Source organism: Sapajus apella, unplaced genomic scaffold (genome assembly GCF_009761245.1).
Source record: "Sapajus apella isolate SASKATOON/1434 unplaced genomic scaffold, GSC_monkey_1.0 scaffold126, whole genome shotgun sequence".
Lineage (NCBI taxonomy): Eukaryota > Metazoa > Chordata > Mammalia > Primates > Cebidae > Sapajus > Sapajus apella.
The window spans coordinates 2,591,287-2,608,069 of record NW_022437066.1 but is presented as its reverse complement, the minus strand read 5'-3'; the positions used below and the strand labels follow the sequence as shown (position 1 = coordinate 2,608,069).

Below are 16,783 nucleotides of genomic sequence, written 5' to 3'. Positions count from 1 at the left end.
ACCTCCCTGGCCGTCTTATCACTCAGGTGCTGCTGCCAGCTAACCCTTCTCCATGTGGACAGGTGCAGCCACTTGGCTTGTCTGTCACCCTAGAAGGCAGAAACTGGACCTGGCTCTTTCCCTTCTAATCTTTTCCTCCCACCCCCAGCTCTAGACTGGCGTGTTTGAGTTGTTCAAGGAAAATGCATAGAATGAGGGGATGCAAGTGTGGATGAGTGGGTGGATGGATGGGTGGGTGGATAGAAGGGTGGAGGCATGTATGCATGCATGGGTGAATGAATGGACAGGTGGGGGATAAATGAATGGAGGATGGATAGATGAGTGAATGGATGGCTGGGTGGATGGATGGATGGATGGATACATGAATGGATGGATGGATGGGTGGATGCACAGGTGAATGGATGCATGGATGGATAGATGGATGGGTGGATAGAAGGGTGGAGGCATGTATGCATGCATGGGTGAATGAATGGACAGGTGGGGGATAAATGAACAGTGGATGGATAGATGAGTGGATGGATGGGTGGGTGGGTGGATGGATGGGTGGATGGATGGAAGGGTGGATGAATAAAAGTGTGGATGGATGAGTGGGTGAATGGGTGATGGATGGATAAATGGAAGGGTGGATGGATGCATGAATGGATGGATGGATAGATAGATGAGTGTGTGGTGGATGGATGGGTGAGTGGATGGATTGATGGGTGGTAGGATGGGTGGGTGGATGGTGGATGAATGGTGGATGGATGGATGAAAGGTTGATGGATGAGTGAGTGAATGGATGAATGAGTGGTGGGTGGAAGCATGTATGCATGCACAAGTGAATGGATGCTTGGATGGGTGCATGGATGGATGGTGGATGGATGGTAGATGGATGGATGAAAGCATGGATGGATGGGTGTGTGGATGAGTGGGTGAATGGGTGGCAGATGGATGGATGGAATGGTGGATGGGTGGTGGATGGGTGGTGGATGGATGGATAGAAAGGGAGGTGGATGCGTGTATGCATGCATGACTGAATGGATGGATGGATGGATGGATGGGTATGTGAATGGATGGACGGATGGGTGGATGCACGGGTGAATGGATGCATGGATGGATGGATGGATGGATGGATGATGGATGGATGGATGGGTGGATGGATGGATGGTGGATGGATGGATGGTGGATGGATGGATGCATGGATGGATGAATGGATGCATGCATGCATGGATGGATGGATGGATGGGTGGGTGGATGGATGGGTGCATGGATGGTTGGATGGATGGATGGTGGATGGATGCATGGATGGATGCATGGATGGATGGATGAATGGTGGATGGATGGACGCATGGATGGATGGATGGATGCATGCATGCAGGGCTGAGTGCCCCACAGGGTCGTGGGGTGAGCCTTATGCTGTGCTGAAGTGCAGGATCCGAGAAATAAAGAGACAAGACACAGAAGTACAAAGAAAATGCAGCTGGGCTCAGGGGGCCACGCCACCTATAAAGAGTCAGGCGAGGCTGGCGAGCGAGGCAAGGCAAGACTGGCGAGCGGAGGCTGACAAGGCCCCGAATGTCCAGAAGCATGAGTATTTATTGTGTGTAGGTTAGGGGGCAGGGCAGTGAGTGAAATCATCTTTAAAGATAGTGATAGGGTCGTGAGCAATAAAACATAGGGTCCACCCCCATTAGGTCACCTAGGCCAGGAGGTGGACAGCGCGCAGCAAGGGGCCTGTTCCCACGAAGGCAAGGGCTGTGTGCAGTAAGGGGTCCACCCCCATTAGGTCACCGAGGCTTGAAAGTGGGCCATGCGAAGTGAAGAGGGTGAAGTGTGCGATACTTCTATCTATGGGAAAACTACTTCTAAGATTTATAGGACGATGCTTTAACTCACATAGCAGTGACAGAGCTGTCAAGGTTACCGCCACCTTCTGGCAGCTTCCAATGGATTCTATGTTAAGATGCTTTCCAAGCAGCACAGCAGCAAGAGCTGATAAAGTTCACAGTCACCAAGGTGGATTGCCGTTCTGAGGGCAGCCTTCCACAAGAACTGGAGCAAGGTCCTACATCTCCTCTATCAGGAGGAGTGGCTCTCGCCCCAAGCCTGCCATACAGCGGGTATCTTTACGATACTGAACGCTGCCGCCTGGGGCATGGATTCTTGTCCTGGTATAACTGTTTTGCCCTTAAATCATGCTCTGCACTGTGTCTGCTCCAGGCATTTCTCCAATTATAAGCTGCTTATTCCTTAATTCATGCTCTGTACTGTGTCCACTCTAGGCATTCCTCCGAGTATGAACTGAGATATAATTACAGGTATATATGTAGGGAAATGTTCTTTAGGCACTCATACTATCAACTATTAATGATTATATAGAGAGGATTATATAAAGGGAGTCTTCAAGCCCTATTTCTATAAACTAATATATGATTATGTAAAGGATTATATAAAAGGAAATAGCTGAGTAGTAACACTATAAAGTGAGATATTCCTCAGGCCCTAGCTGTGCCAGGGTTCTGCTTAGCTCTCATTCCTCAGTGCCTATATGGGGGTTTACCCACAATGCATGCATGGATGGATGCATGGATGGATGGATGGTGGATGGATGGATGGATGGTGGATGGATGGATGGATGGGATGGAGAAAGAGTGAATGGACAGGTGGATGGATGCTTAGCACATAAGCAGAGGGACTGTGTACTGTGCAGAGGAGCAGGACATACACAGAGGCGGGGCCTGGGGTTGGAGCCAAGGTGGGCCTGAGGACAAGCCCAGGCACGCAAGATAGGCGCTGAGCATTGCCAAGAGCAGGAGTAATTAAGCCTGCGTGCACAGCCCTGGAGTCCCAGCAGCCCTGTCTTCACTAAGGTGCTGACCAGGGAAATCTCATCAGAGAGAAATCCCAGCTTGAGCTGCTTCCAGCCCTGGCCCTGTCACCTTCCCCATAAAGTGTCTCCTAATTTGGCCAGAGCCCTGGGGCAACCCTGCCCACAGAAAATCTACAGGGTTGAAAAAAAACCCTGAGCCCAGAGCAGGTGGTGTCCCTGCCTGGGGTGACTTACTTGAGCCTCTTCGGCCTCCACTTGTCCTTTCCCTTCACGAAGTAAAATTCAAGGACCCAAATGCCATTAATTCCAAAAATCTCCATCTCAGGGCTGCTCAAAACCGCCCTCGGCAAGCTTGGTCGTCACCGCAGCCCCAGCCTCCTGGAGTCTGCGGGCTCCTGGACTCTTCACACGCCCCCACAAGCCCCACGCAAGGCTGTTTGTTAGGCCTCCATCTCCTCCATTACCAATGGAGAAACTAAGGCTCAGTGTGACAAGGAAGATAAGGAATGCACCTTGGCCAAGAGTGCACAGCTCAGAGTGGCTGAGCCCACCCCAGTCTCAGGCCTGCTCCCGGCAGCGGGGCAAGGTCCCCTCCACAAACGCAGTGACCTTGGGGTCACTTGCTGAGACTTGACATACTGACCCGGGGGGACTTGAGTGTCCACCTGATGAAACTGGACACTCCAAGACTTGAACCCTGAATGTGCCTGGAATCTGGGAGGTAGGAGAGACTCTGGGAGGTGGCGGGGAGACTCTGGGAGGCAGGGGGAGACTCTGGGAGGCGGGGGAGACCCTGGGAGTGGGAGGTGGGGGGAGACTCTGGGAGGCGGGAGAGAATCTGGGAGGCGTGGGAGAACCTTGAGGACCTGCCAGCACTCTGAGCCCACCCCCAGAAGCCTGTGGACACCTGGGACATGTTAACTCCCCTAATGCAGGGGACCCCAAACCCCAGGGCGCAGACAGGTACTGGTCCACGGCCTGTTAGGAGGCGGGCCACACAGCAGGAGGTAAGCGGCGGCTGAACCAGTGTGACCCCCTGAGCTCCACCTCCTGTCAGATCAGCGGTGTTAGATTCTCATAGGAGCAAGAACCCTATCGACCTGCGCATGCGAGGGATCTGGGTTGCAGGTCCTGGTGAGAGTCTGGCGACGATCTGAGGTGGAACAGGTTCATGCTGAAACCACCCCCGACCCTGTCCCTGGAAAAACTGTCTTCCAGGAAACCTGTCCCTGGTGCTATGAAGCTTGGGGACAGCTGCCATAACACGCACACACCTGGAAGGCAGGTGTGCTCTCCACAGTTTACAGGACAGGGCACCACCAGAGAGGTGTCAGCACCTGGCAGAGAGTGAGACAGAGGCAGTGCCCGCAGGACTGAGGCTAGGGCACAAGCCACCCTTCCCAACGCCCACTTCGCTGGGAGTCAGAGGGCTTCGTGCTGGTCTCAGCTTGGATGCACAGGGTGACTCTAGCAAGTCCCTTCCTTTCTCTGGACCGAATCCTCACCTTCTCAAAGGGGTTGGGGTGGAGAGCAGCCTCCCTGAGGCCCCTTATTGCTCCGAGGTGTGGAATTCTGTCCCCGGGCTGCCCTTCGTCTCCCCAAGGCTCCTCCACTTCTGGAACTCCGAGCGTGGGCCTGGGGTCCAGAGGGCCGCCCCCAGGACCCCGTGTGCTCAGAAAGAACCAGGGCCTGTTGGTGAGAAAGGGCTGTGGGGTGCAGCCAGCTGACGGTTTCTGTGCTTGGTGGCCCAATTTCTCCAGAGGGATTTCTGTGTCAAGTTGGAACAAATTAAAACTCACTTGTCTTTCTTTCGGGAGAAGTACAGCCCAGTGGGGAAGCGCGGCGAGGCCTATCCCAGCACTCCCAGTGCCAAGTCAGTCTGCAGGGAGCAGCACAGTGCTGGCACAGGGACAGGGCAGGCCCACAGGGTAGAGGCCGTGCCCATCCCAAGCCTGTGCCCTGAGCCAGAGCCCTGGTCCCAGCCCCTCCTAGGGAGGATCATCCTCACTTGGCCCATGGGCACGATGCCCCCACTTTTGAAGGAAGCTCCCTGCTGCCTCACAGTGCCTCACCTGGGAGCCTCCGCTGGGCCTGGTGGAGACCACAACCCAGGGGGGACCTGGCACAGTTGGCCACATGAGCGGTGGCCCATGGCGCGCCTCGTGGTTGTGGCAGAACAATACCAGACCCACACCCATCTGTCGAATGCTGCGGCCCAGGCACTGGGTTAAACCCTGCACGTGGATTATCTGGTGTAGTTCTCACAGCAAATGCCTTACCATCCACATTCAGATGGGGACACTGAGGCGCAGCATGGCAGACCACACCAGGAGCCAAAGAGCCTTTTTCATTCGTTTGTTCAACAAATATTTTTGTGCACCTGCTACAAGCCATGTCCCAGGCTGGGGGCTGTAGTCGGATGGACAGGGCAGATGGTCCCCCTTCTTGGGGGCTGTGTTGGGGGGATGGGCAACCCACGACTACAGCGGGGCCGCAGGGGGACATCCCAGGCGCCGGCAAAGCAGACAGGCCAGGGTCAAAGACCAGTTCCCCGCACTCCGTCCTGGACAGGCCAGGCTGTCCCGTCACTGTCCATCATGATTAGCGACCCCCCAACAGAGGATGGGGTCCTGGGGCCAGTCCTCAAAGGCAGGGGGCGGATGTCGAGAGAGGGAAGCCCCCGGAGGCCAGGTGCAACCGTGGTGGGGCAGGGTGGGGAGCCGGCCGTGGGAGACGCCTGCACGGAGGGACAGCCTCAAAGCCTCCCTGTCTAGAGCAGCCACGACTCTCACATGTTAGGACCCGGGCACCCAGGGTCAGCTTTGCGAACTTACACAGCCCACATTTCACTGAGGCCGACCTTGTGTCAGGCACCCTGCCAGGCAGAAAGGAGGTGCAGGACATTGCTCAGAGCCCCCCATGGCCACCCAGACAGAGGAATGCATGGGGGTCTCCGGGAGCCCCGAGGAAGGGTGTGTCCTGCCCACACCAAGGCCCTAGGGTGGGGCCAGGAAGAGAAGCCACACTGGGCGCTCTGGGAGTGCAGGAGCCTGCTGGGCCGGGTGAGCAGGGACCACACCGGGGGTCCTGGGCCTGGTGAGCTGTGGGCTCTGGTGAAGATGGATGCGGTCAGATTGAGGAGTTCGGGAGAGGACCTGCTCCCTGGGAGAGCCGGAAGGCGCCATTTCATGGTCCACGCTAAAGCTGGGGCAACGCTGGGCAATGGGGGTGGAAAGAGGAGACGGGGTGTACAGAGGGAGCAGCTGGGCCACCAGCCAGGCCACCAGCTGGGCCACCAGCCTGGAAGTGAGGGCAGCATGGCCCCCAGGCCAGGGTAGAGGCTCTGGGAGGAGGGATTTCCAGAGGAAGGTGGGAGTTGGGTCTCGGCCCTGCTGTGTGTGAGCCGCCCAGGAGGCTCTGCAGGGGCAGGGCAGGAGCTGGGGCTGGCGGGTGGGTCTAGAAGAACAGTGGGCCTGGCAGAGCCGCAGGAGACCGGGAGGGGCCTGCACAGCCCCGCAGAGCCAGCAGCTGCCTTTGGGCCTGAGGCCATGGCCCAGTGCAGGCGTCTCCCACCTCCCCCTCTTTCCAACTCCGCAGCTGCACGTGGCCTCTGAGGGCTTCCCCTCTCTCGATGGCCACCCTCCTGCCTTTGAGGACTGGCTCCAGGATGCCATCCTCTTGGGAGTGCTATCCAGGACAGAAGGTGACGGGACAGCCTGGCCTGTCCAGGATGGGGTGCGGGGAGCTGGCCTTCCACCCTGGCCTGTCTGAGGTTGTCCTTGGCCAGCGTGGGCCCCGTCCTTTGCCCCAGCCACCAGCTCAGCCATGCAGCGTATGCTAGCAGTGCGCGTGTCCAGGCTTGGGTTGCAGGTGTCCAGGGCACCCTGAGGGGGACCTCAAGCTGCAGCAGGAAGCACAGGAGAGGGGAGGGGGTAGGCGTGTTCCCCCACCACAGACCAGGAAGCCACCAGGCGCAGAGCACAGGTCTATGCAGGCACGGTGTGTGTCCTCATCCCCAGCAGCATGCCCTGGCACAGAGCTGGGCACACTGGCCTGCTCAGGACCATATGGCCAGTGGGGGGCTTGCCAGGGCTGGGTCCAGACGGTGGGGCTGGAAGGACCTGCAGCCGGGAGGCTGGCGCCCCAAATCAAGATGGCCTGTGCCCCTGTGGGCTGGGAAGGGGGACCCTCTAGAAGCCCAGGGAGGGAATGCGAGGCATCAGAGGAGGGGTGGGATCTTCCCTGTCATTGCCCGAGCAGCTGAGGAAGGGAAGAGGATGGGATGGGTGGGGTCCGAGAGGGAGGAGGAGCTTCCAGGTGCCTGCAGACAGAGAAGGAAGAGAGGGCGGCGGGAGACAGGCTCTGCTCTCCAGGGCATCGAGCTGGTGCCAGAAAAATCTCTCAGTGCTGGCTCCCTGGGCCCCGGAACTCCAGCCTTCCCTGTTCATCCTCATGTCCGAGTTTCCATCCACCCACTCACGACACCTTGGGATACTCCTCTGAGCCCAGAAGAGCCCTCTCCCGCATCCACCTGGCTCGTCCCTTCCTTCCTGCAGGAACGTCACCCGGCACAGAGGCTCCATCATTGGTGTAAAATGATAACGGCCCTGACCCAGCCTGGCACCCCATCCCCAGCCTGCCTCAGTGTCCCTCCGAATCCTGCCTCTGCCCTTCCTGCATTTGTTGCTCTCTGCTGATGTGGACATGAACGAAGCCTCCAAGGGGTGAGGACTCTCTCTCATGTCCTCTGCCGCCTGCCTGAACCTGCCACCCTACACTGGACAAGCACTTTTGGAAGGAAAGAGTGAGTTGCATCAAGCGCCCCTCGTGAGGCCCGGGGCGGGGCCGTGGGTAAATACGCTTTCTCATAAGAATGCTGCTGGGAATTCTGGTTGGCAAGACGCAGCCCGCAGACCCCTGCCTCGTGTGTGTGAGGGGAGGCCAGCGTTTTTGCTGAGAAAATGTTAGGAAAAGGCCCAGCTGCTCCAGCAGCAACTGAGGCAGGCGTGGCTAAGACTGAGGATATGGGTGTGGGGCTGATTACAGGCGACAAGTGGGACCTCAGCGATGCCAACGGCAGGTGCCGCTTCTGCTGGACTTCGCTGTCTAATTTCCTTTTTTTTTGAGACAGAGTCTCTGTCACCCAGGCTGGAGTGCAGTGGCGTGATCTCGGCTCACTGCAGCCTCCACCTCCCAGGTTCAATTGATTCTCCTGCCTCAGCCTCCCAAGTAGCTGGAATTACAGGCGCCCGTCACCACACCCAGCTAATTTTTATAATTCTAGTAGAGAAAGGGTTTCGCCACGTTGACCAGGCTGGTCTCGAACTCCTGACGTCAAGTGATCCACCTGCCTCAGCCTCCCACAGTGCTGGGGTGACAGGCGTGAGCCACCGCACCCGGCCTTAATTTTCTTATTTTTCATAGTAAAGTAGGTTCACACTTCTGCTTTTCTGCGGATCAGATAATCATGGGGTCACTTTTGACTCCCTGAGGGATGGAAACTGGAAGTGGGTAAGTCAGGGCTGAGACACAAGTTCCAGAAGAAATGCCCGTCTCTGCAGGAAGAGAGGGACCGTCAGGCTGTGCCAGGAAGACGGAGAGGAAAGGAAGCAGCCATGTGGCCAGGGGCCAGGAGCCCCAGCAGCCCCGGGCGGCGGCGGGGACCGCCTCATCTGCCCTCAGATGCAGGATGTTTTTGGAGTTTTGTAAATGATGCTGATGGCACTGACCCATGCCCGGTGCTGCACTAAGGTCTTTCAGTGCCAATGTGCTTAATCCCTTGTGATGACCCTGTGGGGTGGGAGCTGCAGCCACCCCATTCTACAGACAAGGAAACAGAGAGAGTGGAGAAACGCCCCGGGGCACTCAGCCTGTAAGGGGCAGTGCCCGGACTTGAGCCCAGAAAGTTCAGGACCAGGGACCACACCCTGAGCCATCACCCTCCACACGGAGACACACAGTGTCGATCTCACTGGGGAGACAGAGCTGGTCACCCGCGACTACCTCACCCATCGCTCCTACCAGGGGCTCTTCCGCAGTCTGCTGTCCAGACCGGCTCAGCCCCAGGCCTGCAGCACTCACTCCTGAGGACAGGACAGCCCCCGCCTCCCAGCCACTCCCCACTGTCCGCCATGGCCAGGGACCCCTGCATGCTCCCAGCTGGACCCAGGGAACTGAGCCAGAAGTAAGGCTGCCAGGAGCACCCCTGGAGGTGGTGGTAGCAAGCATCTGGCTGCAGCACGCAGGGGACACCAGGGTCCCTCACTCGCCCCCCACCCCCACCCACAGGTACTAGCAGGCCCCCAACCCAGGGGCCCCTCTCTGCTAGGACAGGGACCCTGACCAGTCCCTGAAGAAGAGACCTCAACTTCAGGCCAGAACGAGAGGCCTCATCCTCGGGCCCCTCGGTTCTCGGTGCGTATCTTCGGCCGCCTTCCGGAAGCTTCTGAGACGCCGCCATCCTGGGATTCATCTTGGAACCAGAGCTGGTCAAGGGCGGGGTCTGGCCTGGGGCAGGAGAAGAAGTCACAGGAAGGTGCCACCTTGGGGAGGAAGGAGCCGGCCCCGCCCCCACCCCAGGCCCCGCCCCAGCCCAGCCCCAGGCCCAAGCCCCGCCCCCGGCCCCGCCCCTCCTGCCCTGCCGCTCAGTCCCCAACCTGACACTTACTGGCAATTATTCGCCTTAGAGAACCTGAATCGGGATTCTTCCCAGCCACGGGGTCCAGCTGCAGAAAGGAATGAGGGGCCCACGGTGCCCTGGACCAGGGCAGGGGGCAGGGGGCTGGCCCTCAGCCCGTGCGGACTGGTCACAGAGGACTGCCCATTCCAGGCCAGGCTCCCTGCAGAGGGCTCCCCGCTCTGCATCCCCGGGACCAGCGGGCTGAGTTATCTGCAGAGAGGACGGAGCAGCCATCTGGGCAGGGCCTGCTTCCACCTCTCCATTTAGGGAGACCACGAAACGCCCCCGTCCGGCCCCAGCCTTCCATCGAGGACACCGGCTCGCTTAGCGCTGTGGTTAATTTTATGTGTCAACTCACCTCGGACCCGGAGCACCCGGACGTTTGGTCAGATGCCATCCAGGTGTGCCTCAGGGCGTTCTGGATGAGGGTCACAGCTGCATCCACAGGAGGGCAAGGCGGGCACCCTCCCCGGTGTGCAGTCAGCTGACAGCTGGGGTAGAACAGGAGTGGACTCCTCTTGCCCGACTGCCAGGCTGAGACCTCCGTCTTTTCCCACCTTTGGACTCGGGCCACAAATACATGTCGGCTCTCCTGGGCCTCCTGCCTGCCGGGCACAGACGTTGGGACCTGCCAGCCGCCAGAATCGAAGGAGCCAGGTTCCTTTCCGAAGCCTCTCTCTCTGCATGTCCTTCTGGTTGTGTCTGCTGGGGAGCCTGACTCACGCTATAAGGAAATTTCGCTCTCCCCCACAGGGGTCTGACTCTGCCCGGGTATAACTCTCAGGCCACAGGATACTCCTGACCACAAGTCCTGCCACCTCCAAAGGCCATCATCCCAGAGGCTGCTGAGCAGTGTCCTGGCCCACGGGCAGCTGAATGGGTTCCAGGGGCTGGCCCAGATGCCCAGAGGCCACCAGCCTTTGCCCGGATTCGCACAGGTACCCGAGGTTGGCCTTTCCCAGCTTCCAGTCCCCTGGTACCCAGAAAAGCCACATCCAGCTATTGGCTCCAGCTGCTGCCAGGGAGCCCCCACTCCATGAACAATGGCCTTGCTAACTGATAAAGGCAGAAACAAATGCAATTCCACACCTGGCCAAATGCCAGGTGTGTCTCTGTCCAAGTTCCAGGAGCCAGACCACAGGGCTCTCCAACAGGGCAGCCTCAAAGCTGGTGCCAGGCCCCACCCCGCCGGGAGCTGGCGACCACACAGAGCATGCAGAACCCCAGCACCCCTCCACTCCCTGGGGATTTGACTGGTGTCCTAAAAACCTTCCCTTCTGCAGGCATCTGCCCACAGAATATCCCCCAGGCCAGTGACCCCAAAATCCATGCTGTGTGACCTCGATTCCACCTCTCCTGTCTGTCCCCAGCCTAAGCCCAGGCCTGGACCTGTGAGTCCCCACCTCAAAATCAGGAGAGCGAGGGCTGAGACGTGACCTCTGACTCCTGGTAATTTCTCAAAACCCTATGGAAGAGGGCGGTGGCGGCAGAGATTCAGATGACGATGATTGACCGAGGGACGAGAGGGGCGCCAGGCAGGAAGCTCGATGGGACCCGCCTCTGGGGACACCTGCCCTTGTCCCCCAGGAAGGTGAGCTCGTCCACCACACACCAGGAGCGGGGACCTGTCATGATGGAGAAACATCCCCTGACACGGAGGCCGAGCCGGACCCCAGGTGGGCACCCTCAGGCATCTGCCCACAGAATACCCCCCAGGCCAGTGATCTGAGGACCACGCCACGCTCAGCCCCTCAGCATCTCCCAGTGCTCAGGAAGGCACTCATGCCAGGGAGGCCCTCCCTCCGAGAAGGTGATAAACGCCATCTGAAATCAGCGTTCCCGATGTTACTTGACTGGAATTCTTTTTTCTCACGTCACACATATTAGCATCCTATGGAATGAGTGTTCTCAGGACACACCCAGGAAATTCTGCCAAAACCTGCCTCCAGGCCAGTCACAGACCTGACTTTTGCATGCTGAGATGTTCTGTGACATCCTTGTCCCCTCCCGCACGCTACCCCACATTCAGCACAGGAAAGAACCAGGTTCTTACACCCTCAACTCAGAATCCACTTTCTCCTGCAGCCTCTTCGGGTCAGGGATTGTTAAAGCAAGGAAGCGGCTCCACGCTGTCCACAAACGGGTCAAAGCCGGAAGCCATACAAAGGGACTTCCCGTATAACCACAGCCTGGCAGCCTTCCATCCACCGAGTGCCGGGAGGGAAAAACTGTGAACGATTGACTCTTAGATTGAATGGGCCCTGAGAAATTCCAGGAAAACCATTTTAAACTTGAACTTCACCCAGCGCTTCCTGCTTGAAGTCATTCCTGTCTCTTAAGCTGGTGCTTGGAAAACGCCGGGAGCTGGAGGAAGCAGGCAGGGATCACAGGCTCACGCGTGGCCACAGCCGGCTCTGTCCCCGCGCCTGGCATGTGCAGCTGTGGGCCCTGAGTTACATACACCCTGGGAATTCCCTGGAAGGAAGCACGTCACGGGGCAACCAAGCCATGGGACTGTCGGTGTTTCCTTCTGTGCTGCCCTGTGCTGAATTCTTCCCCTAAGCAGGTGTCAGGTTTCCTGGGGACAGAGTCAGGGGTCTCCATGCACTATCTGGACTTAGGAGCTCAAAAGCAGATGAAGTGACCCCTGGGCCCATGACACCCCCCCATCACTCCTTCACACATGGCCACTTTGATTGTACTTACGAATTTGTCTGTGCATTCATTTGTGTGTCATTAAAAACTGGGCCGGGCACACTGGCTCAAGCCCTGCAATCCCAACACTCTGGGAAGCCAAGAACGGAGGATCAGTTGAGCTCAGGAGTTCAAGACCAACCTGGACAACATAGCAAGACCCCATCTCTACAAAAAATTGAAAATAAAAATGAGCCAGGCATGGTGGTACGTGTCCATAGTCCCAGCTACTTGGGAGGCTGAAATGGGAGAATCTTTTGAGCCCAGGTGGTCAAGGCTACTGGGAGCAGTGATTGCACCACTGCCCTCCATCCTGGGCAACAGAGCAAGATCCTGTCTCAAAGAGTAATTAACAATAATAATAACAATGACAATGATATTAAAATGAACACCCCTGTGCCCCAAACCCAAGAATGAACGCATTACCTGTGCATTCTCTCCTATCGCATCCTCCTGCCTTCCTACCTCCGCAGAGGCAAACACAAGCCTGAGCTGCACGCTTATTAGGTTCCTCTGACTTTCGTTTCATTTCATATAAACGTGTACTTAAGTTCCACACTTTCATTTCCGTTGTTTTTCTACTTAGCCTACTGTATGTTGCACTAACCCTGTCCCGCTAGGTCTGGTTGCTAAGACTGTCCCTGTCACAGACTGGAGCCCCGGTGCCTCCGTGCCCGCTGCCGTGTACCGCTCTGCCACGTGAATGCACCTGCCCATGTTCTACCAGTGTACTTTGGGGCGTCTCTGGCTTTCTGCACAATCCGTGTCCTGGGGCATGTGTTCAAGAGCTTTCGGGGCTTTGGAGCTTGTGGATGTTAAACTTTACAAATGAGTCCAAATTTTTCGAAAGCAATTGCTCAAATTGACCCTTCATTCAGAACACGAGGTCCTAAAGACCCCAGTCCCATCCATCACTCAGTGTGACTGGGGGATCTAAGAGGGAGTTGCCCTGCACCTGGAGACCACAGTGGGGTCTCCTCATTTGGCTTCCCAATCCCCACTGAGGCTGAGCCCTTCTGGGTTGCTATCAGGCATCTAGCTTCTGTCTTATGTGAGATGCCTGCTCATTTATTTTGCTCTTTGCTATTGGGTTGTATGTCATTTTTCTTATTGATCTACAAACGTTCTTTATATATGCAGGCTACCAATCCTTTGTCAATTATTAATATTTATGATGAGAATGCTTTCTCCCAGTTCATAGCTTACCTTTTTGTTCTTTTGAATCTGTCTCTAGTGAATGAATAGAACTTCTTAACTTTAATATCTCCACATTGAAGCATCTCTCCCACAGACCATGTATTTTATTTTTAAAATCTTACCCACCCTCACCCACCAGTTCAGTAGAGGCTGGAATACTAAGAGAGAAGAGCAAGAATCCCACAGACCGTGAGCATCATGGCAGGGAGTGGGCTGGGGAGAGCCTGAGACAAGAGTCAGGTGAAGGCTGTGGGCACAGAGGAAGCTTGGACCTCGTCCTCTGGGCTGACAGCAGGTGGCTCCGGAGAAGTTCACATAGAGCAAGATGTCCAATGTGCCAGCAGGAGAACAGTATCCAGGAGAGGCCCTTCCGATGCATTGCAAAAGCCCCACTCGTTGCAAAAAGAACATTTGCTTCTGAGTGTCACGAAAGGCCCCAGCCGGTGCGATCAGCTGCCTGGCCCCTTCCACCTCTGTCCTCATGGCCATTCTGGGGTTCAGGCTGGCGCTCCTCAAGGCTACAAAACAGCTGCCACAGCCCCAGGAATCCCACCCAGATCCAGCGATGCCCAGGAAAGGGGCAGTCTCTTCTTAGAATCTCTGAAAAATAAGAAAGCCTTCCCTAGAAGCTGCTGTTACCGACTGGCTTCAGACCCGCCAGCAGAACCACCCCAAGTGCTGTGCCTAAACCAGCTCTGGGCTGGGAACGTAAGAGTCCAAGGTGCGCTGGATTCACCGGGTTGGGAGCCACTAACCCTGGGAATGAGGAACCACCCACACCCCAGGTTCGTTACCAAGGAAGAGGGGCGGTGTGACTGAGGGTAGGTGCCACCCACGTCTGCCACCAGGAGCTGGGCTGAGCAAGTGCCTGGGCCTGGTGGATTTCTCCACCACCACTGCCGAGTCCCCTACGTCCGGGGCAATACAGGGAAGAGGAAGGAGAAGCGTTCACAGGCACCCGCACTTTTATATGTGTTCATTCATTTCGCCATTCTCCATCTGAGGAAACTGTGGCCCAGAGAGGTTGAGCAATTTAGTCAGAGTCACACAGCTGGTAAGTCACAGAACTGATATTCAAGGCCCAGCTCTGCAGCCCCAGCCATCATGCTATGCCCCCTAAACCAGACAGAAGAACGTCTCGGGAAGGGTGGGAAGGAAGCTGGGGGTGGGCCAGCAGGAGGGAAGGGGCCCAGGGCTGGGAGGAGGATGAAGACACAAAGTGACCCGAAGGGACCAGCTACCCCGGGGCCCTCAGCCTTCTCCAGGGTAGGGGCGGCTGATGAGTCACATCTCAGCAGAGGGCCACAGGCAGCAACTGAACTGGTCTGCCCCTCAGTCAAGACCTGGAAGTCCACAGGGCGCCCAGGATCTGCCCAGCCCAGGAGAAGGGAAGAGGGGGTTAGGAGAAGAACTCATGTCCCCCAAATGTGGGCCAAGAACCATCCTAAAGTGACCAAATCGTCACGAATGAGTCATCAGGATGACGCTTTCCGCCATCCACGGACATGACGGCTCGAGAGTCTGGTCCATCTGCAGGGAGATGAAAGGGCCTCTCTTGCCCCCTGACGTCCACACCTGTTCCCTGCGTGGGGGTACAGTGCGTGCCGAGGGCTCCAGTGCTCCCATGGGAATTACAGCTGCCATCACCATTGCTCGTGGGGCTGCGGGTTCGTGGGGACACCTGGGACCCCGTGGCCATCCAGCCCAGAGCTGAGAGCCCAGAGCCCAGAGCCCAGAGCTGGGAGCCCAGAGCTGAGAGCCCAGAGCCCAGAACCCAGAGCTGGGAGCCCAGAGCTGAGAGCCCAGAGCCCAGAGCCCAGAGCTGAGAGCCCAGAGCCCAGAGGCCAGAGCCCAGAGCTGAGAGCCCAGAGCTGGGAGCCCAGAGCCGAGAGCCCAGAGCCCAGAGCTAGGAGCCCAGAGATGAGAGCCCAGACCTGAGAGCCCAGGGCTGAGAGCCCAGAGCCCAGAGCCCAGAGCCCAGAGCCAAGATCCCAGACCTGAGAGCCCAGGGCTGAGAGCCCAGAGCCAAGGCCCAAAGCCCAGAGCCCAGAGCCCAGAGCTGAGAGCCCAGAGCTGAGAGCCCTGTGCCCAGTGCTGAGAGCCCAGAGCCAAGCTCAGTGAGTGGCCACAGCCTGGCTGCAGCTCCATCAGGCCCCTCTTGCAGCCGTTTGCGGCCTCTATGGACAGACGGGCCCTCTGACGCCCACCTGCAAGCCAGATTCAGACCTGGAGGAGAGGCTGCCCAGGGGGCCAAGTTCAAGGGGCGGCTCCAGAGTCGTCTCCGGTCACCAGGGGTTCGTGCCCAAGCGTCCCTTCCTTCCCTGAGGCACCCGTGTGGGAGGTCAGCGTAGGAGTCAGGGAATCAGGGAAAGCCCAAGCCAGCTGAGCCCCAGCAGCACCAATGTAAACGCCAAGGGAGTGCTGGGCCCTCCCAGGACAATCCAGGAAATCCTCCCAGCCCCGCCAGGCGGTGAAGTCTATGTTCCAGAGCGCCCAGCCCCACCAGGCAGTGAAACCCCACCTCTGCAAACCTGTGTTCCGGGGCCTGGGACTGTCCAACAGAAACGCAGCTGAGCCACATTTAAGAAGGCAAAAGCAGGGAGGTTCATCCTGGTAATATATTTTTGTTAGACCCAATATACCCAAATATAAAGAATTACTGATGAGATTATTTTGCATCTGTTTTTCTACTAAGATCAGCCCCATTTCCAGTGCTCACGGTGACAACATCTCCCTCCCACACAGGGTGGATTGTTAAACATAAGAAAACTGTGAAAGCACTTTTTTTTCTTTTGAGACAGCGTCTCATTCTGTCCCCCAGGCTGGGGCACAGTGGCGCCATCACGGCTCACTGTAGCCTCTACTTACCAGGCTCAGTCGATCCTCCCTCCTCGGCCTCCCAAGCAGCTGGGACTGCAGGCCTTCACCATTATGCCTGCCTGATTTTCTTGTTTTTATTTTTTATATAGATGGGGGTTTCACTATGTTGCCCAGGCTGGTCTCAAACTCCTGGACGCAAGCAACGCTCCCTCCTCGGCCTCCCAAAGTGCTGGGATTACAGGCATGAGCTGCCACACCTGGCCCAAGAGCACTTTTTTTTTGAGATGGAATCTCGCTCTGTCACCCAGGCTGGAGTGCAGTGGCTTGATCTTGGCTCACTGCAACCTCCACCTCCTGGGTTCAGGTGATTCTCCTGCCTCAGTCTCCCACGTAGCTGGGATTACAGGTAAGCACCACCAGTCCTGGCTAATTTTTGTATTTTTAGTAGAGGCGGGGTTTCACCATATTGGCCAGGCTGGTCTCCAACTCCTGACCTCAGGTGATCCACGCTCCTCAGCCTCCCAAAGTGCTGGAATTACAGGTATGAGCCACCGCGCCCAGCCTCTGAATGCACTTTTTTTTTT

General features: G+C 57.2%; 1 protein-coding gene across 2 annotated transcripts in view; it reads right to left on the bottom strand.

Annotated features, from left to right (window-relative positions):
• Positions 1-8,168: 8,168 nt before the first annotated feature.
• LOC116539208 overlaps positions 8,169-16,783 on the bottom strand; it is a 61,041-nt gene continuing 52,426 nt past the window's right edge. The window contains exons 2-3 of one of the 2 annotated variants that reach the window (XR_004263950.1): positions 9,847-9,979; positions 8,169-9,316 (exon numbers count right to left, since the gene is read on the bottom strand). Coding sequence is in view for 1 of the 2 variants with exons in the window: in XM_032261937.1 (XP_032117828.1) it covers positions 8,814-9,316; positions 9,477-9,534 (561 nt within the window). In the remaining variant the exon portion in view is untranslated. Of the gene's footprint in view, positions 9,317-9,476; positions 9,535-9,846; positions 9,980-16,783 lie in introns of both variants that reach the window. The other variant, XM_032261937.1, reaches the window with a different exon arrangement.